Raw genomic sequence first — 22,742 nt, 5'->3', positions numbered from 1 at the left:
TGGGTTTTAGTTCAGTCGGCTAGCATGGCCGGTGCAGACTCGGAGGGCCGAAGGGCCTGTTCCTGTACTGTAATTTTCTTTGTTCTTTATAAACCAGACAGCACACATGTGCATGCCAGAATTGGATTATGACCTGAAGGCAAAGTTGAATTTTCCCTGAATTGTAAGTATTTCTCGGCATGAAGCTTTAACTTTCAATGTCACTAACCACAATGAAAATTGCTACAGGTTTGCCTGAAGTGGCTTCATCTTGGAATGAAATTTATATTCATAAATTTGCTTCCATTGACTAGAAATTCATTGATAAGATCAAATGCTAAAGCTGTTCCTTAGGTCTATGTTATTGTTTCAATGATGGAAGTTATCTCACTTTGTGTTGTAAAATTAAAGAATCGCATTATATGAAAATTAAATAGTTCAAGCTCAACATTTTCTTCAGTCAACTTTCAGAGCATCCCACATGTTGTCAGTCTGCATTGCTGCTTCAGGATTGACACTATAATTCAAGAAATTTCCAATCCACACGCCTATGCCGCGAAGTTTTAATTTCTTCAAGATAGACGACTTCATTGAAATGCTCGCTGGATCATCATACCAAACCTCATGGTGCGTATTGTTCACCTGTAAAAAGGCAAAGAGTGGTGCACAGGTAAGTTTGGGTCACTGCACATTTCCAGGCATGATGCTGAACATCTTTGGCACTATTTAAAATACGTTGAACTTGTACTTCCATTAAAGGATGAGGTGAGCTGAACAGGAAAGGAAACATACAAGGGTACTTTCTTCCAAACTTCAAGTGCAACAGATTATATAAACCATTGCAATCCTATTTGTACTGTAGTAATCTGTGATATGGTTTAATACATTTACTCACCACCCACAATTAGAAATGTACACAGAAGATTATTCTGTAAACATTATTCACCTGGCGATTAGACCATGCGATAGAGTACAAATAATTGAATAGGCCATTAATATAGTGCAAGACTGTTCATCTGACTGAATCAGCCAGTTGTCTGCTACGATGTAGGTCCAGTAAGAAGTCTCACAACACCAGGTTAAAGTCCAACATGTTTATTTGGAATCACGAGCTTTCGGAGCGCTGCTCCTTCATCACGCACCTGATCCGGCCACAGTCTAATTTCAAAACAGTTCAATGACTTCTATGTCACTGCAATTCAGAGAAACCTATTGTGTGAAACACTTGTGGATGATGGAAGTGGTTCAACACATAGAATCATAGAATCATAGAATCATAGAAACCCTACAGTGCAGAAGGAGGCCATTCGGCCCATCGAGTCTGCACCGACCACAATCCCACCCAGGCCCTACCCCCTCATATTTACCCGCTAATCCCTCCAACCTACGCATCTCAGGACTCTAAGGGGCAATTTTTAACCTGGCCAATCAACCTAACCCGCACATCTTTGGACACGATAGGAAGGTCATTCTTTAGGTTGTTGCAAAAGAACAGCTTGTATTTGCAGAATGCCTTTATGCATTAAATCATCCCAAGGTGTTTCATGGGAGCATTATCTAACAAAATGTTACACCAATATACCTAGGTTATCAAACACTTAACTGAGGAGGTAGATATTAAGGAGCATCTTAACAGTGGAAAGAAAGGTGGAGGCAATTAAGAAAGAAATTCCAGAGCTTAAAACCGAGCAAGCTGCAGACACAGACAACAATGTTGGATACTTGATGAAACACAGAGGGATGTAGGGCAGGGGTGAGGGTTACAGAGATGGAGATGGATGAGGCAATGGTTAGATTTAGAAAATAATATTGGCGAGGGAGAACTCCCCATTTCGACATTTAAACTGGGGCATACACACTTTTACCTCTGCCTGAGAGGGCAAAAGAGGCCTTGGTTTAATTGCTCGTCTGAAAAACAGCACTTTTGACAATGTCTGCAACCAGTTATGTAGAATGCTAAAAAAAATGGCTTTGGGGGCGATTTTATGAGAAAAATTCCAAGTGCCCACCTATTGTGAACACGGGAGAGTTTCAGATCTGTTTTTTGGATGAGTCTTTACTCAGAATCTTATGCACATAGACAATGAAAAAATGGACTAGACCATTTCCAGCCACTAGAGGCAGTGGGCAGGGCTTAAATCACCAGCCAGCCTGTTCTATCAGCAGAGGGAGCTATTGCACATGTGTAGACCTCTATGGCTGCACATGTGCAGTTGCAACGACAAAGCCCTGCGAGAGAGTGAGATTGGTCAGACCTCTGCTGCTGCAGCTGGCCTCAATTAACACCCCCACCCCCCAGCTATCGCAGGGGCCCGGAGGGGGGGTGGGCACATCACCCGCAAATATAGTACCCCCCCCACCCAGACAAATCACGCGAGCCCCCCCACTGATCCCCTGCAGAGTGGCAGCGGCTCCCTATTCCCTCCCCATACCGATCTCCTGCAGAATGAGCAGAGAGCCCTGCCCTCCCTCCACATTACAATCGCCTGCAGAGCGCACAGCGGGGTGCCCTCTCCCTCCCCGGTCGGGCTTCCTGACCTGGCCCCACCCCCTCAGGCCCTGCCCCCTTCAGAGTCTGCCCCCATTGACCCTGCCTCCTTCTGGCCCCACCCCCTGGCACTGCCCGGTGGGCAATGCCAAGCTGTCAGGCTGGCAATGCCAGGATACCAGGCTGGCACTATCCAAGGGACACCCCAACCCATGGCCTTGACCTTCCGGGGGGTCCTTAATGGCCTCTGGTGCCTGTTCCCTGTTCATGGGGCGCAGGTGGTTTCCTCGCCGGAGAGAACCTCTCCGGGCGAAGCCACAAAGACAAGTGAGCCCGGCCCATTGCTTCCCAGGCTCATCGAGTCTATGTAAAGTGTGCTTTAAATATATTTAAACAAATTATTCCGCTTCTCACCGGAAATGGGTGAGAGGCTGAACGTGCCGGATATCCGGTGCCGGTAAGATCACCAGAGGCGAGGAACCGGGCACGAACCTGATTTCTCGGCTCTCACGTGATTTGACCGGCTCGCCCGCCATGGGAATCGTAGCAGGCGGAACACGGACCACGCAAAGGTCCGTTAATCTGGAGCGGGATTTTCCAGCACTGGAGGCGAGTGCGGCCAGAACATCTCGCTCATTTACTACCATACAAAATGGGCATCTGAAACTTTGCTGCATCATGTACACAGAGAATACAGAATCATTAAACACGACATTGTTCACATTCCACAAAGCATGTTAGAATGCACATGTTTCCATTTTACTCTTACCATGTAGACATAATAAGGAGCTTTGTGATTGTCATCCCAATATCTGCCAGTGACTGACTTGGGCAGGCGCTTCATGATCTCCTTGTATGAGATCCAGCGACTAGCTCGAAAGCTACAAGTGAGTTTGCTTAGATGAAATGTTGTCATTTCACATCTCCCAGCCTGAAAGGTGCAAACGGGATGTAAATACAGCGTTTGTGAATTGAGCTGCTTTGGTAAGTTCACAAAAGCAGCAACAGCATGACCGATCGCCAAGTTTAAAGACCATTAGACACCATAAGACCGTAAGACATAGGAGCAGAATTAGGCCACTCGGCCCATCGAGTCTGCTCCGCCATTCAATCATGGCTGATATTTTTCTTATCCCCATTCTCTTGCCTTTACCCCTGATCCCTTTATTAATCAAGAACCTATCTATCTCTCTCTTGAAGATACTTAATGACCTGGCCTCCACAGCCTTCTGTGCCAAAGAGTTCTACAGATTCACCACTCTCTGGCTGAAGAAATTCTGCCTCATCTCTGTTTTAAAGGATTGTCCCTTTAGCCTGAGGTTGTGCCCTCTGGTTCTAGTTTTTCCTACTAGTGGAAACATCCTCTCCACATCCACTCTATCCAGGCCTTGCAGTATCCTGTAAGTTACAATAAGATCCCCCCTCATCCTTCTAAACTCCAATGAGTACAGACTCAGAGTCCTCAATCGTTCTTCATACGACAAGCTCTTCATTCCAGACATCATTCTTGTGAACCTCCTCTGGATCCTTTCCAAGGTCAGTACATCGTTCCTTAGATACGGGGCCCAAAACTGCTCACAATACTCCAAATGGGGTCTGACCAGAGCCCTATACAGCCTCGGAAGTACATCCCTGCTCTTGTATTCTAGCCCTTGCGACATGAACGCTAAGATTGCATTTGCCTTCCTAACTGCCAACTGAACCTGCATGTTAACTTAAGCAAATCTTGAACAAGGACTCCTAAGTCCCTTTGTGTTTCTGATTTCCTGAGCATTTTCCCATTTAGAAAATAGTCTATGCCTCCATTCCTCCTTCCAAAGTGCATAACCTCACACTTTTCCACATTGTATTCCATCTGCCACTTCTTTGCCCACTCTCCGAACCTGTCCAAGTCCTTCTGCAGCTCCCCTGCTTCCTCAATACTACCTGTCCCTCTACATATCGTTGTATCATCTGCAAACTTAGCAACAGTGCCTTCAGTTCCTTCCTCCAAATCATTAATGTATATTGTGGAAAGTTGTGGTCCCAACACCAACCCCTGAGGCACACCACATGTCACCGGCTGCCATCCTGAAAAAGACCCTTTCATCCCCACTTTCTGCCTTCTGCCAGTCAGCCAATCCTCTATCCATTCCAGGATCTTACCATTAATGCCATGGGCTCTTAACATATTTAACAGTTTCCTACGTGGCACTTTGTCAAAGGCCTTCTGGAAATCTAAATAAGTCATGTCTACCAGCTCTCCTTTATCTAACTTCCTTGTTACCTCCTCAAAGAACGATTTGTCAGACATGACCTCCCCTTGACGAAGCCGTGCTGACTCAGTCCTATTTTATCATGCACTTCCAAGTACTCCGCGATCTCATCTTTAATAATGGACTCTAAAATCTTGCCAATGACTGAAGTCAGGCTAACCGGCCGATAATTTCCCATCTGCTGCCACCCTCCCTTCTTAAACAGCGGTGTTACATCAGCTACTTTCCAGTCCTTTCAATGCAAGGAGCGTAGCAGGCTTCATTCTATGATCATCTTGCTGGTGCCAGTACAGAGCGAGACTGCGGATAGTTGGGAATCTGTCTCGGGGGCAGGGAATTCAGATGGTGTTCGTAAAGCAGAAGTGGAAATGAATAGGGTTGGGAAGCATTTTCTGATCAGGGCCAGTGTGATCTCCTGGACTCGTTTCGATCGCCACAGGGGGTCGGAGAGGAATTTCCCAGATTTTCTTTTCCCCATATTGGCCCTGGGGTTTTCACTCTGGGTTTTCGCCTCTCCCTGGAGATCACATGGTCTGGAATGGGGGGGTGGGGGTGAGTTAATAGGTTGTGATGAACAAAGCATCGTAGCTGTGAGGGACAGCTTGGTGGATAGGATATTAGGATGTAGATAGGCTGGAAAATTGGGCGGGGATCCTGGATTCAGGATTCAATCCTGGACCGGGGAGTGGCGCGGGCTTGGAGGGCCGAAGGGCCTGTTCCTGTGCTGTATTGTTCTTTGTTCTTTGTTCTTTGTCCTCTTGGACCCTCCCTACCTCCAGTGATTCCTGAAAGGTCATCACCAATGCCTCCATAATCTCCTCAGCTATCTCTTTTAGAACCATGGGGTGTATTCCATCCGGTCCAGGTGATTTATCCACCTTCAGACCTTTCAGTTTCCCAGAACCTTCTCCTTAGTGATGGCCAATACACTCACCGGTGCTCCCTGATTCTCCTAGAGTTCTGGCATCCCACTGGTGTCTTCCACCATGAAGACTGATGCAAAGTAACTATTCAGTTCCTCTGCCACTGTTTTGTTTCCTATTATTACTTCTCCAGCCTCATTTTCCAGCGGTCCAATGTCTATTTTTGCCTTTCTCTTACCTTTTATATATTGAAAAAAACTCTTCCTATCTTCTTTTATATTACGAGCTAGCTTACACTCATATTTCATCTTCCCCCCCCGATTGCTTTTTTAGTTGTCCTCTGCTCGCTTTTAAAGGCTGCCCAATCCTCTGGCTTCCCACTAATCCTCGCCACTTCGTATGCATTTTCTTTGGCTTTTATGCTGTCCTTGACTTCCCTCGTCACCCACGGATGCCTCATCCTCCCCTTAGCATTTTTCCTCCTCCTTGGGATGAATTTCTATTGTGCCTCCCGAATAACCCCCAAAAACTCTTGCCATTGCTGTTCCACAGTCTTCCCTGTTAGACTCCTTTTCCAATCAACTCTGGCCAGCTCCTCCCTCATGTCTTTGTAGTAACCTTTATTTAATTAACACAGGTCAAGATATTGAAGCTTGATCATTTGAAAAAGGATGGTATCTTGGTAAAATATATATCATTAAATGGCACATCTATTGACGAGGGCAAGGTTGTATCTTCAAAGAGACAGGAACAAGATTGAATATAGAAGATTGAGAGCTGATTTATTTGATGTTCCTCAGATGATCAAAGGAATGGATAGAATAGATGGAGATAAAGTAATGCTTCTTGTGAGCAAAATCCAGGAATAGTTGGCATAATGTTAAAATCAGAACTAGGCTATTTGAGGATGGTCAGGAAATACTTCTTCATGCAAAGAGAATCAGAAACTCTCTCCTTCAAAAGGCTGTGTAGGCTTTACCAATAGAAGACTTCAAAAATGAGATTAATGCGTTCTTGTTAAGCAAAGGTTTTGAAGATTAGGGCACAAGGTAGATCAATAGAAATTAGGATCAAGATTATACATGATCTAATTCAATTGTAGGGCAGGTTTAAGAGCCTGAATGGCTGACTGCTGCTCTTATGATCCCAAGGTATAATGGCATAAGTATGGAGAATAGACGTGAGAAACATGAGTACATGAATAGGATGGGAATAGAGGGATATGGTCCCCGGAAGCATGGGGGTATTAGTTAAGTCAGGCAGCATGGTCGGTGCAGGCTTGGAGGGCCGAAGAGCCTGTTCCTGTACTGTAATTTTCTTTGTTCTTTGTTCTTTATTTCCCACCAATTAGTGACCTGTGCATTTCACTAAGCAGTGTAATGATACCTCCATTGTTTCTTTAACCAAATAGATTTCCTCATTGACCCCTCCGGAACATCCTCTTGATCTCCAGCACTTCAATGTTTTCTTTCATTAGTATAGCTTCCTTTCCTACTTACCTTCCTTCCCTTATTTCCTGAACACCTTTCATTTCAAAGTATTTAGCAAATAGTCGTATCCTTCTATGAACCGGGTCCCCATTATAGCCACAGCATCGTATTTCCACATGATTACCTGCAACTGCAGCTCAGTCTTATTCACCATACACCGTGCATTCACATACATGCACAGTAACCTTATGACTAGTTGTGAGAGAACCCTTGCGGATGAATGACCATACTATGGTAGAATTCTTTGTCAGGATGGATAGTGATGTAGTTGATTCTGAGACCAGGGTCTTGAATCTCAATAAAGGTAACTATGATGGGATAAGGGATGAATTGGACATGATGGACTGGGAAACATTACTGAAAGGAAAGACAGAGGAAAGACAATGGCAGGCATTTAAAGAATGAGTAGGTGAACTCCTGAAGTTGTTTATTCCTGTTTGGTGCAAGAGGGGTGAGGGAATTGTGGCCAACCATGGTTTACAAGGGAAATTAGAGATAGTATCGGATTCAAGGAAAAAGCATACAAATCAGCAAGAAAAAGCAATAGGCCTGAGGATTGGGCGCCATTTAAAATTCAGCAAAGAAAGGACCAAGGGGATTGATTAAGAAGGGAAAAATAGAGTATGAAAGTAAGCTAGAAGGGAACATAAAACTGACTGTAAGAGTTTCTATAGATATGCAAAGAGAAAAAACGATTGACAAAAATGAATGTAGGCCCCTTCCATTCAGAAATGGGAGAATTCATAATGGGGGATAAATAAATGGCTGAGGAATTTAATTTGTACTTTGCTTTAGTCTTCACAAAGGAAGTCATGAATAATCTACCAGAAGTGCTGAGAGAAACAAGTTTTAGTGAGGAGCTGAAGGAAATCAGCAATAGCAGAGAAATGGTTTTGGGGAAATTGATGGGATTGAAGTTGGATACATCTCCAGGTCCTGATAATCTTCATCCCAGAGTACTTAAAGAAGTAGCCCTGGAAATAGTAGATCCATTGGTGGTTATTTTCCAAAATTCTGGGAGGGTAGCTAATGTACACCTGCTATTCAAAAAGGGAGGGAGAGAGAAAACAGGGAATTATAGACCAGTGAGCCTAACGTCGGTACTGGGGAAGTTGCTGGAGTCCATTATCAAGGATTTCATAACTCAGCATTTGGAAGGCAGTGGTATAATCAGACAAAGTCAGCATGGATTTACAAAAGGGAAATCATGTTTGATGCATCTATTGGCATTCTTTGAGGATGTAACTAGTAGAGTTGACCGAGGAGAACCAGTGGATGTGGTTTATTTAGACTTTCAGAAGGCTTTCAACAAGGTCTCACATAACTAACTACTATGTACAGTTAAAGCACATGGGATTGAAGATAATGTCTTGAGATGGATAGAAAGCTGGTTAGCAGATAGGAAGCAAAGAGTTGGCAGAAATAGGTCTTTTTCTGATTGGCAGTCAGTGACTAGTGGGGTTCCGCAAGGATCTGTGCCAGAATCCCAACTGTTCACATTATATATTAATGATTTGGAAGAGGGAATGGATTGTATTATCTCCAAATTTGCAGATGATACAAAGTTGGGTGGGCGGGTGAGCTGTGAGGAGGATGCAGAGATGTTTCAGCGTGATTTGGACAGGCTGAGTGTCATAGAGTCATACATAGAGGTTTACAGCATGGAAACAGGCCCTTCGGCCCAACTTGTCCATGCTGCCCTTTTTTTTAAACCCCTAAGAACATAAGAACACAAGAAATAGGAGCAGGAGTAGGCCATCTAGCCCCTCGAGCCTGCCCCGCCATTCAATAAGATCATGGCTGATCTGAAGTGGATCAGTTCCACTTACCCGCCTGATCCCTATAACCCCTAATTCCCTAACCGATCAGGAATCCATCTATCCGTGTTTAAACATTTTCAACGAGGTAGCCTCCACCACTTCAGTGGGCAGAGAATTCCAGAGATTCACCACCCTCTGAGAGAAGAAGTTCCTCCTCAACTCTGTCCTAAACTGACCCCCCTTTATTTTGAGGCTATGCCCTCTAGTTCTAGTTTCCTTTCTAAGTGGAAAGAATCTCTCCATCTCTACCCTATCCAGCCCCTTCATTATCTTATAGGTCTCTATAAGATCACCCCTCAGCCTTCTAAATTCCAACGAATACAAACCCAATCTGCTCAGTCTCTCCTCATAATCAACACCCCTCATCTCTGGTATCAACCTGGTGAACCTTCTCTGCACTCCCTCCAAGGCCAATATATCCTTCCGCAAATAAGGGGACCAATACTGCACACAGTATTCCAGCTGCGGCCTCACCAATGCCCTGTACAGATGCAGCAAGACATCTCTGCTTTTATATTCTATCCCCCTTGCGATATAGGCCAACATCCCATTTGCCTTCTTGATCACCTGTTGCACCTGCAGACTGGGTTTTTGCGTCTCATGCACAAGGACCCCCCAGGTCCCTCTGCACAGCAGCATGTTGTAATTTCTTTCCATTTAGATAATAATCCAATTTGCTAATCCCAATTGCCAGCATTTGACCCATATCCATCTTTCCCCATTTTACCTATGTAACTGTCTAAATGCTTTTAAAAGACAAAACTTTACCCATCTCTACTACTACTCTGGCAGCTTGTTCCAGACACTCACCACCATCTGTGTGAAATAATTGCCCCTCTGGGCACTTTTGTATCTCTCCGGTCTCACCTTAAACCTATGCCCTCTAGTTTTAGACTCCCCTACCTTTAGGAAAAGATATTGACTATCCAGCTGATCTATGCCCCTCATTATTTTATAGACCTCTATAAGATCACCCCTAAACCTTCTACGCTCCAGAGAAAAAAGTCCCATTCTATCCTGCTTCTCCTTATAACTCAAGCCATCAAGTCCCGGTAGCATCCTAGTAAATCTTTTCTGCCCTCTTTCTAGTTTAATAATATCCTTTCTATAATAAGGTGACCAGAACTGTACACAGTATTCCAAGTGTGGCCTTATCAATGTCTTGGACAACTTCAACATGACGTCCCAACTCCTGTATTCAATGTTCTGACCAATGAAACCAAGCCTGCCGAATGCCTTCTTCACCACTCTGTCCACCTGTGACTCCACTTTCAAGGAGCTATGAACCTGTACCCCTGAATTCCTTTGCTCTGTAACTCTCCCTAACGCCCCACCATTAACTGAGTAAGTCCTGCCCTGGTTCAATCTACCAAAATGCATCACCTCGCATTTGTCCAAATTAAACTCCATCTGCCATTCGTCAGCCCACTGGCCCAATTGATCAAGATCCCATTGCAATCTGAGATAACCTTCTTCACTGTCCACTATGCCACCAATCTTGGTGTCATCTGCAAACTTACTAACCATGCCTCCTTTATGCATTTGTATTTGGCCTTTATGTATTTGTGTGTGCACATCTGCATGGCAGATGCAGTATAATGTAGATAAATGTGAGGTTATCCACTTTGGTAGCAATAATAGGAAGACCGATTATTACTTGAATGGGTGTAAATTGAGAGAGGTGGATACTCAGCGAGACCCTGGTGTCCTCGTGCATCAGTCACTGAAAGTAAGCGTGCAGGTACAGCAGGCAGTAAAAAAGGCAAATGGTATGTTGGCCTTCATAGCAAGAGGATTTGAGTACAGGGAAAGGGATGTTTTGCTGCAATTGTATCAGGCATTTGTGAGGCCACACCTGGAGTATTGTGTGCAGTTTTGGTGTCCTTATCTGAGGAAGGATGTTCTTGCTATAGAGGGAGAACAGCAAAGATTTACCATACTGCTTCCTGGGATTAACACAGTTAGAATTATATTCATTGGAGTTTAGAAGAATGAGAGGGGATCTCATAGAAACTTATAAAATTCTAACAGGGTTAAACAGGGTAGATTCAGAAAGAATGTTTCCAATGGTGGGGTGTGCAGAACTAGGGGTCATAGTTTGAGGATAAGGGGTAAACCTTTTAGAGCTGAGATGAGGAGAAATTTCTTCATCCAGGGGGTGGTGAATCTGTGGAACTTACTACCACAGAAAGTAGTTGAGGCCAAAACATTGTCTGATTTAAGAAGAAATTAAATATCGTTCTGAGGGCTAAAGCGATCAAGGGATATGGGAGGAAGGGGGAATCAGGATATTGAATTCGATGATCAGCCATGATCAAAATCAATAACAGAGTAGGCTCAAAGGGCCGAATGGCCTACTCCTGCTTCTAGTTTCTGTGTTTCTATGACGGTCCCTGGTACATTGATCCCATCCATGAATTGGCTGAATAATAGGAAGCAGCGGGAGTAATGCTCAATGGATTTTCTTCAGACTAATTTGAGCCTATCAGCAGAAAATATCGGAAGGAATCATCCTCTGATTGGATGCCCTAACTGGCTATGTTGATGTGCTGTAACTCTGGTTGACTGAGTGTTCCAGTACGATACAGAGCAGCTGGTGACGAAGCCCACACCCACCCCCCTCCACCACCAATTGGTCGGGGCACTTTGCCCAGGCACAGTGTGTTTCATTGTAATTCCACCCCTGCCAGGAGTCTAAAATCTTACGTCTTGCACCATCTTTTCAGCTATCCATTTTTCTCCTCCTATTCCTATACACATTTGTCATGGTATAGAAGTAATGCAAAAATTCCTTTGAAGTACTACTTGCCAGTTTCCTTTCTAGTTCTCCAGACTCTTCCTGCAATACCTCATTCTACCTTGTTCCTAGGTTATTTGTACCGATGTGGACCACCACTGCTGGCTGTTCACCCTTCTCCAGGGTGCTCTGCAGCTGCTCAGTGACATCCTGGCACTAGGAAGGCAACATTCCATCTTGGATTTTTGTCTGTGGCCACAGATACACCTGTCTACTCCATTTACTACTGAATGTCCTATCACTATTGCTTTTCCAAACTTGCTTCTACCTCCCCTATATACCTGAGCTGCCCATGGTGCCTTCAACTAGGCTTTGGCTGCACTCCATATGTGAACCACCACTCCCATCACAATTCAGAAATGATCACTGTTAGGAGAGGGAGATGCACCCAAGGGCTTCTGCACTACCTGCCTGGTCTTTCTTGACCATATGGCGATCACCCATTACCCCTCTCTGCCGTAGAAAAGAGAAAGTAGAAGGGCAAAATTATTGAAAGAGTTTACAAACAATCTAACAGATTCTGGGCTGTTCCAAATTACATTTGGATGCCTTGATTGGACAGTTTCATTCAGACAAAATAACTTCACTCCCATTTTATTTGCAGAATCCAAAATAGATGTTTCACCTTACCTCATAGAAGTGCTGGCAAGTATAGTCGTAACCATACCACGGAACTCCCATAACAAGCTTCCTGGAATCAATACCCAGATTAATATAAGCGGAGAGACCTGAATGGCAAAATGAATGACAATCTCAAATTAACATTTCAATAGGGCATGTGGACTCTGAACCACAAGGTTATATTGCACGTACCTGCTAAGGTCTGGTTATAGGGAGCATTTGGCTTTGCAAAGCAGTTGTCCATCATTCTACGATGTATGTTATAGGACATCACAAACAAAAAGTCACAGGAATTTGCAATTGCTGCATAATCATAGCACCAGCCAACTGCGCAATCTGGAGACCAAGGCACATTAAATGATACCTAAGAGTAATGAGAAGAGGTTTTTGATTTAATCTCTTTACCTTGTAAGAACTTCAAAAAATATTGTGGCTCCAAAAGCAGGTCAGAAGCTGATAATTCTGCGGCGAGTAACTCACCTCCTGACTCCCTATCCACCATCTACAAGGCACAAGTCAGAAATGTGATGGAATACTCTCCACTTGGCTGGATGTGTGCAGCTCCAACAACACTCAAGAAGCTCAACACAGTCCAGGATTGGCACCCCGCCCACCACCTTAAACATTCACTCCCTCCAACACTGATGCAGTGACAGTCGTGTGTACTATCTACAAGATGCACTGCAGAAATTCACCAAAGCTCCTTCAATAGCACCTTCCAAATCTACGACCTCTACCATGTAGAGAAACATGGGCAACACATGGACATGAAACTTCACCGTTTAAATTTCCCACCAAGTTAAACCTCATCCTGAATGGAAATATATCAGCGTTCCCTTCATTGTGGCTGGATCAAAATTCTGCAACTCCCCCTCCAACATTGTGGATGCACCTATACCACACAGACAGCAGCAGTTCAAGAAAAGGGTTCATAATCATCTTCACAAGGGTATTAAGAATGGACAATAAGACTTGGCCAAGCCAATGTGGTTCACTTTCTACAAACAAATCAATACCACTGAACCAGTCCAAACCTAAATGTTGTCCAGGTATTGTTACACATGGGCATGGACTACTTCAGTGTCATAAGGTTTATGAATGATACTAAACACTATAATCATCAACAAATATCTCCACTTTTCACCTTATGATGGAGGGAAGGTAATTTTGAAGCAACTGATCCAGGGCACAGTCCTGAGAAAATCAGGTCCTGGTTCTAATTATCACAACCATCTTCAGCGAGTGGAGAATTCACAACTAGATGTAACAGGACTGCAGCAGTATGATCTGCTTCATTGGCTGTGGGATCTCTTAGCTCTGTCTTCGGCATGCTGCTTCTGCTACAGTTCTATGTTGTAACTTCAGCAGATTGACACCTCATTTTTAGACATGTCTGGTGCTGTTCCCGGCATACTCTCCTACATTCTTCACTGAACCCGCTTTCATTGCCCAGCTTGATGATATTGGTGAAATGAGGGATATGCCAGGCTATGAGCTTGCCCTTGACCAAGACCTTACTGGACCAATCCTGTAAATACAATGGCTACAAGTGCAAATCAGAGGCTGGGCATTCCGTGATGCCTGATTCACCTCATGCCTCCTCAAAGCCTTTCTCGATGTACGGTACCAGGCACACAGCTGGAGTGTGATGGAATACTCTCCACTTACCAGAATACAACAACACACAAAAAGAACATCATCCAGGACACAGAAGCCATTGACACTCCGCCCATCACTAAACACTCACTCTCTCTGCTATCAGTGACTGTGGTTGCAGTTTGCACCATTGAAAGAATACTCTGCAACACCAGCCAAAGCTTTTTTAATAGCACCAGAAACACCTGGAAGAACAAAGACAGCAGCGGCATAGGAACACCATTACCGTAAGTTTGTCATCAACATCACACACCATCCTGAAAATTGAATTGGAGCGGAATTTAGCCACACAGTCATAAATATATAAGGAGTATAATAAGCAGCTGAGGACACAGCCTTGCAGGGCACCAGTGTTAAGGATGATGGTGGAGGAGATGTTGCTCATCCTTACCGACTGCGGACTGTGGGTTCGAATCCGGTCACGGAGGGGGGAGCCGAGCCCTAGGCCATGGTGGTTGGAACTTAGTTTTGTAGGAATAACGGTGGTGAAGGCTGAGCTGTGGTCAATAAATAGGAGTCTGACATTCGTGTCTTTTCTATCTAGTTGTTCCAGGTTGGGCGTAGGGCTAGGGAGATGGCATCTGCTGTAGACATGTTGCGGTGATAGGTGAACTGTCATGGATCCAGGCAATCCGGGAGACTGGAGTTGATGCATGCCATCACTAACCTTTCGAAGCACTTCATAATGATGGATGTCAGAGTCAGCGGGCAGTGGTCATTAAGGCACGCTGCTTGGCTTTTCTTTGGTTCCGGGGTAATTGTCGTTTTCTTAAGCAGGTAGGGACTTCGGATCGGTGTAAGGAGAGGTTAAAAATGTCTGCCAAACCCTGCCAGCTGGTCCACGCAGGATTTGTGTACTCGTCCGGGTACCCCATCCAGGCCACATCTTGGATGTGCAGACCCACACAGACACGGGGAGAACGTGCAGACTCCACACAGGTATTCACCCGAGGCCGGAATTGAACGTGGGTCCCTGAAACTGTGAGGCAGCAGTGCTAACCACTGTGACACTGTGCTGCCTTAAATGTCCTGTGTCAAAGGATGGTCGAAGAAGATTCAATAGTAACTCTTGATAGGGAAAAAAAATCTGTGAATACATATAAAAATTGTAAGGCCATAGAGAAAAAGAGCTGAAATGGATAGGTTTCTCAAAGAGCAGGCATTGTTAGGATGGGTTGAATGGCCTCCTTTCTCTATTTATGTGAAAGTTACCATGATATCTTCAATTTTCTCAGATATTTCGGAGTGATGAGGGCTGCATCAGCTGGCCACCTGAATATCCAACTGACTCAAAACTAAAATATTGAATCTGATCAGCTTTCTAACAAGATGATGCACACTTACAAACAACAACCAGAAGTCTTTTGAATTTATACATTCAGAAAACTGTCCACATTTCATTATAATCAGTTAGAAACTAAATTACCCAGTTTAAAAGTTTACCTGTGACCCTGGTATTTCACGGTGGAAAATCTCTGTGGCTTCCTCCACCAGCTGAGAAAGTGCATGATAATATTCCGACCCAGGAGTATCCGTTTCCCATATTTCCATATTGATGCCATCCATAAATTGCCTTCTCGCCAACAACATTTTTTTTCTGATCCAGACTGTTCGCCTATTTCTGTTTATTAAGTTGTGCTGTGCTATAGTTGCTGGTGAAGCATAAAGAAAGAATAATAAATGTTTATACAGCATTGTTCACAGAACAGATAGTCCTGAGACATTTTGACAAAAAGAAGTGCCATTGCCAAGTAGATGTAGGCAACAGAGATTTAGCTACACTTTGCATTTACATAGTGCCTTTCACATCCCCAAGATGTCCTTGAATATTTCAATCAGTTAAGTATTTTTGGAGTGAAATCGTGTTGTTTTCTAAGCAGAGGTGGTCGCTAATTTTGTCTCCCGCAAGGACCCTCAAAGGAAATTAAATAAATAACTAGTTAAAGATAACTATTTTTTTGGTGGTGTTAGGTGCAGGATGAATGCTTGCCAGGGCGCCATGAGAACTCCCTGTTCTTCAAATTGTGCCAATGTAGTCTTCTTCCGCCACCTTAACTGGCAGGTGGAACCTTTGTTCAATGTCTCATCAGAAATGCCAACAACTTTGGCAATGCATTACTCACTCAGTACTGCCCTCTTCTGGCTCCTGGAGAAAATTCAATCTTTAGACCTACAAAAGAGAGACGGAGTACTTGCATGTCTTGTTATCTTTTTAATAGAACTTTACACATAATGTGGCTGGCGTTGATGTATTCCACATTATTATCTTCAAGGTTTCTCTGTACTCTCCTGTTACTTTTCTTCAAGTGCCTCAGCCTGTCTCCAAACCCTGAAAATCATTGGATTAGTTTTTATCATCACAACAATAAATGGAAAGCTTTTCATCAGTTTCTGTAGTTTCCCAGCTTGCAACGTGATTTTCTATCTCTTGGTTTTACAAGGCAAAGTATTTAGATAGGATTTGTGAGCCTCCTGCCACTGTAACTACGTCATCTCAACTTATTAAATTATCTTTCTATTCAAGTTGGCGGGACAGCTGGTTTGTGATACTGAGCAATGTCAATAGCACGGGTTCAGTTCTCATACTGGCTGAAGTTATTCTTGAAGGTTCCCCCCCACCGCTCCCCCCCCCCCCCCCCCCCCCCCCCCCCCCCACATTCTCAGCCTTGCCCCTTGCCTGAGAGGTGGTGATCCCCCAGCTAAATCACAACCAGTCAGATCTCCTCCTCATAGGGAAAAGCAGTCGATGGTCATCTAGGACTATAGCAACTTTATCTCTTATACTCTCCATTCCATATTTGTGTGCTTTTTTCCAGTGAGCCTAAATCAGTTTTTGTTGATGCAGATACAGCTGCAAACTAAGGTTCTATATATTAACTAAAATGTTAATTGCTGCTTAACATACTGAATATTTCTTGCATTTTTATTTCAGATTTCCTGCATCTGCAGTATTTTTGCTTTCATAGAGATCTATAAAGATTTTAATTAATGTCTCTGATTTTATATTCTATTCCTCTAAAAATAAATTTTAGTGCCATACTTGGATTTCTATGGCTTATTAAATAAGCACTTAAGCTTAAGATTCAAGCCTGGAATAGATGATAGGAATGGACCAGCAGAGCAGTGGCAGCTTGGGGATTTAATTTGCAGCAACAGGCCTGAATCCTTAAAGACCCCAAAGAAGCCAATAGACATTCAAGTACTATTGTACTAATCTCCTCCACAAACTCTCACAATTAGAAATCTTAGACCCTGCTTCCCCTCATATTCCCAATGCAACCAGATCCCCACAACTACTGAACATCTCCAGAATTCCTTCAAGTGCTCCACTCTCCTTTTGCGTAATTATTCTCCTCATCCCACTTGTAGACTGCATGTAACAGTGTTCACCAACCCAGCAATGGCCAACACATCTTGGAGATGAAAAGTTTAAAAAAAACAATCAGTGGTCAATCTCCCACGTCAGTATACAAAGAGATCCTGGGAGTAAGAGTAGTCAGGTAAAGCAGAAATAAAAACTGAAAATGAAGGATAAATTCAGCATCTGCGGAGAGAGAAACAGAGTTCATGTTTCGCGTCCATGTGACTCGTTCACAGGACTGAAGGAGGACAGAAATGTGAAGGATTGTATAGTTGGAGAGGGTGGGGTGGAATAGAAGGAGGGGGATAGGTCAGAGCCAAGGAGAGATTGATAAAGATGTCATGGACACAAGACAAAGGGAGTGTTAATGGTAGCATTAAGGACTAAGGAAGTGCTAAGATAATGACATAAAGGTAAGATATCAGAATGTGTTAATAGGAGAATAAGGGTCAGTGCTAAGTAATAGAATCATAGAGTCATAGAGGTTTACAGCATGGAAGCAGCCCTTCGGCCCAACTTGTCCATGCCGCCCTTTTTTGTACCACTAAGCTAGTCCAATTGCTTGGTTTGGCCCATATCCCTCTATTCCCATCTTACCCATGTAACTGTTGTGAAAGCAAGCCTAAAGAACAAGGGACAGTTGGCCCAGTGGGCCGGATTGGGGAGATGGGGATTGTATAGCATAAACCAAACAAACAAAAAAAAATGGGTCAAGATGGAGGAGAACGTTCACAGTCTAAAGTTGTTGCAAGTGCTGAGTCCAGAAGGTTGTAATGTGCATAATCGGAAGATGCTGTTCCCCCAGTTTGCATTGGACTTCACTGGAGCAGCAGGCCAAGGACAGACTGTGGGCATGAGAGTTAGAATGGTAAGCAACAGGAAGATCGGGTCATTGTTGTAGAATGAGTCAAGTTAGTCCACAAATTGGTCACCCAGTCTGCATTTCGTCTCCTCAATATATAGAACACTGCATTGGGAGCAATGAATACAGTAGACCAAATTGAAGGAGGTACAAGTGAAACACTACTTAATCTGAAAGGAGCGTTGGGGCCTTGAACACTGAGGAGGGAGGAGATAAAGGAACAGGTGTTGCACTTTCTGCGATGCAAGAGAAGGTTCCATGGGATGGGATGAGAGGTTGGGGGCAGTTGAGGGAGTGCTCCCTGCAAAATGCAATTTCAACTCAGCATCTTGCTGTCATTCCCACATGTCCTTCCTCACCCTGCTGTAATGCTCCAGTGATGCTCAACGTAAACTGAAAGAATAACATCTCATCTTCTAGTTAGGCACGTTAGAGCACTCAGGACTCAACACTGAGTTCAACAACTTTAGACTGTGAAAGTTACCTTCCATCGAGATGCCCTTTTTGTGCTTTGGCTTCCTTGCTCTGTCCCAATGTGATCCCCACTCCCACAGGGCTTCAGTTTTGCTTTCACCAAGCACTGACCTTTGTTCCCCTACTGTCACATTCTGCTATCTTACCATTATGCCACCATTAGCACTTCTTCAGACATTAATGCTACTATTAACACCCTTGTGTCTACGGCATTTTGTCAAACTCTCCTCAGCTCCGAACTATCCCTGACCTTCCATTCTGCCTCACCTTCCTCTCCAATGATATAATCCATCACATTTCTAACCCTCTTCACTTCTGTATGGACTTGAAACATTAACTCTGTTTCACTCTCCACAGATGTTGCCAAACCTGCTGAGTTTATCCAGCATTTCCTGTTTTAATTTCAGATTTTCAGCATCAGCAGTATTTTGCTCTTATTTGAGCAGATGAGAGTTGAGTGCATGGGATATTTCAACCAATGTATTCAGATGGAATCAATTTCCACTGTGAAATGTGTTTTGATAAGACCTTGATCTGACATTATTTATAATTAAATGACAACTTATACTGCTGTAAGCAGCGAAATAGATAGGCTACATTGTCACCAGTGGTTGGGGGGTCCTCGTTACTGTGAAACAAGTTTACAGAGGAAGACAGACGCCAAATAAATATGGACTGAGGAATTTATAAATGGAAATAAGGAGCACAACAGTGTGAAAAATTAGTCAACAGGAAATCAGGCTTTGAAGGCAGGAGCGGTGAGTCACTGTAAAACTGTTGATGTATTGTAAATGGAATGTCTAATAATTTGCAACAGTTGTGTCAGTGTTGAAGAGAAATTTCTGGAATGTATATGGGGATGATGAATCAGAATAGCAAATTCACAGCTATACACAGTCTGTCTCTTGACGTGTTTCTAGTTAATGCAGCTTGCATTAGGAGAGATGGGGGCTTTTTTTCCCCTGTGATCAAATTAATTACCTTTCAGGATGACCCGAACGTTATATGCATGAGCATGGCACAGGAGCTCACGATCATACCTTCCAAAGGCAACTATAGTCGTGATCTTAGACCAGTCATAATATTTCCAATCCGCTCCTCCACTATCAAAGACAAGGACCTGGTACAAACATAAACCGGTCAGCTGAAGTAATGAAGGATATAAAACTGATTTAAAATATTGATTTTCTTTTCCTATCAACATAATTTTCCGCAGGATACAGGATCAGGAAGGGATAATGAACACCTCTTGTCATGAGCTATATTGCTGGAGACCTTGTTTCTTGAGGTTCCTTAGACAGCACCTCCCAAACCCACAACCACTACCATCTAGAAGGATAAGAGTAGCAGATACCTGGGAAAACTACCGCCTGGCGGTTCCCTCCAAGCCACTCACCACCCTGACTTGGAGATATATTGCCATTTCTTTGCTGTCGCTGGGTCAAAATTTTGGAATTCCCTCCCTAACAGCACTGTGGGTGTACCTACACCTCAGGGACTGCAGCGGTTCAAGAAGGCAGCTCACCACCACCTTCTTCAGGACAACGAGGGATGGGGAATAAACGCTGGCCTTGCCAACGACGCCCTTATCCTGTAAATTAATACAAAAACACACATTTTACACACTAAACACTTAGCAACAGGTCACAACAGTGTCATTCGGCCCAGTGAATCTGCACCAACTCTTCAACAGTGCATTCTACCCAGACCCTATCCCTGTGACCCCTTCGTATTTATCCCACGAAACTCCCTAATCCACACATCCCGGGACACTAAGTGACAATTTAGCATGGATGATCAATCTAAGCTGCCCAGCTTTGGACTGTGGGAGGAAACAGGAGCTCCCAGAGGAAACCCACGCAGACACAGGGAAAATGTGCAAACTCCACACAGACAGTGACCCAAGGCTGGAATTGAACCCTGGGTCTCTGGTACTCTGAGGCAGCAGTGCTAACCACTGTGCCACCGTACCGCCCACATGTATCTGCATAATATCATGCAAAGAAGGTGCCAATGACTCATAGCAGAACCTGGCCTTCAATCATTCTGCAACGTCCTTGGCCATTTGGTAGTTGGGGTCATGCCCCGGCATCATCCACTTATCAAAATGAAGTCTGGCACCTGGAATATATGGGCCTTCATGGACTCCTCCAACCCAAATAATGAGAGACCTGCTGACTAATGGAAGACCCTGGCTTGGGACTGAACCACGTGGAGAAAGCTCAGCCAAGAGGGCACTGAACACAGAGTGTGGGGATATAAAGTCGAGGTGTCAAAGGGAGTGCACAAACCTTCAAACAGTTAACTTACCCGACACAAAAACAAAAAATGTGGGATAATTTCTGCAGATCGGACAGCATCTGTGGAGAGTGAATAGAGCCAACATTTCGATTCAGGATGACCCCCTCGTCAGAGCTTCCTCAGCCAGACCCGAAACAGTGGCTCTATTCTTTCTCCACAGATGCTGTCAAAGCCTGCTGAGATTTTCCAGCATTTTCTGTTTTTGTTTCAGATTCCAGCATCTGCAGTATTTTGCTTTTAATTTACCCGACACTTTGAGCATAGCCTGCCACACACAGCCTGCCACACACAGCCTGCCACACACAGCCTGCCACACACGTGGTAGAGTGAAGATTGCCCATTGGATTTATCAGAGCCATCGTTAAACCCATAGGAGTGGAAACAAGTCATTGTGGATTCCAAGGCTGCTGAAGGAAAGCAACATTAAAAAATTTACACACCAGTTACATAGTCATCTGATATCAATGCTTGTTGAAGGATTCGCTAAATTGTATTCAGTTTAATCAGGACCAGGATCCCAGTTTTACAATGACTGAGGTCAAATCACAGTTTAATTCCATGTGATTCCAGGATTTTTAACTGGTGTTTTGGGGAATCAATATTGTGTGAAAAGTGTAAACTTTAACCATGGTATTAGTCTGTCAGAGTGAGATCACACATCATTTAAGATTCAGCATATCAGAGAAACATTTAAAAATAAACATTGTATTGGTGCAGCACTTGTTGAAATATCTTTGCATTGTTCAATGTGACAGATGTCATGTTTTACACAGACTGTAACTATACCAACATTAACACTTTAACATATATTATATACCATACCATTCACTTTGCATTTTAACAACACTCTGACCTGCTCCTTGTGCCTCTGCACTAGCTTCACCTCTCCCCCAGCCTAACTCTCACACCCTCAGCCTGTTCCTGACCCTGGGCTTGTGTTAACGACCTCTCTCCAGCCTGTATCTCCCCGGGAGCCCAGGCTGGAGGCTGACCGGTGAACTCTCTTCCCCAACCGAACCCAGGCCAGTCCCGGAGGGAGAAAACATCCTAAAGAGAACAATCTCTCAGAACTTCCACAACAGTGTGGCTGAGAGGAGCTGAACCAGATGAGGAAAGACACCCGTTCACATCCCAATGCTCCATTCCAAGCATTGCTGCACAATACACTGCAAAAAACTTCAAACCAATGAACTCTTTTCCCGAGGGAATTGAATGGTCTCAGACACCCACCTCCACTTGGTGCTGATGGTCGGCCGGTAGAGAACCGCACAGTCTCGGTGTTTTACACGGACACCTGGTCAAAATACCACCGGAACCTCCGGCGATCCACAGCGCCAGCACCGCCAATGCCAAACTCCAGCGCATCCTCTCCGCCGGAGATGAAGATCGACCAGTCGCAGCGAGATCCTTTCTTTATATTGAGCCTCATGTGAGTGATGATGCTGCCTCCTGGGTATCTCTATCTCTATCTTGCTTTGTGTGCTAATAGGGAAATGTTGACGCAAGGTTCATGCTGTTAAATGTAACTTTGTAGGGAAGTTCTTTAGTCTTCCTGACACTTCCTCATTTGGGTTACATTTATCCCTGGACATTTAGCCTTTTCGACTATGTCAACATCATTGCTCCATCAATTTCGTCCTTTATATTAATCAAGGCCATTTAGTAGTTGGGGTCATGCCCCGGCATCATCCACTTATCAAAATGAAGTCTGGCACCTGGAATATATGGGCCTTCATGGACTACTCCAACCCAAATAATGAGAGACCTGCTGACTA

General features: G+C 44.1%; 1 protein-coding gene across 1 annotated transcript; it reads right to left on the bottom strand.

Annotated features, from left to right (window-relative positions):
- Window positions 1-435: 435 nt before the first annotated feature.
- On the bottom strand, window positions 436-22,396 carry LOC144497784 (di-N-acetylchitobiase-like). Its single transcript, XM_078219221.1, has 7 exons — window positions 22,262-22,396; window positions 19,648-19,786; window positions 15,413-15,621; window positions 12,506-12,677; window positions 12,323-12,420; window positions 3,237-3,398; window positions 436-621 (listed from the first exon to the last, which is right to left on the bottom strand). The coding sequence occupies exons 1-7, from the start codon at window positions 22,394-22,396 to the stop codon at window positions 436-438; spliced, it is 1,101 nt and encodes a 366-aa protein (XP_078075347.1).
- Between the last annotated feature and the right edge of the window lie 346 nt (window positions 22,397-22,742).

Source organism: Mustelus asterias, chromosome 8, assembly GCF_964213995.1.
Source record: "Mustelus asterias chromosome 8, sMusAst1.hap1.1, whole genome shotgun sequence".
Classification (NCBI taxonomy): domain Eukaryota; kingdom Metazoa; phylum Chordata; class Chondrichthyes; order Carcharhiniformes; family Triakidae; genus Mustelus; species Mustelus asterias.
The sequence above is the reverse complement of the archived record's forward strand: the minus strand, read 5'-3'. Positions and strand labels throughout refer to the sequence as shown.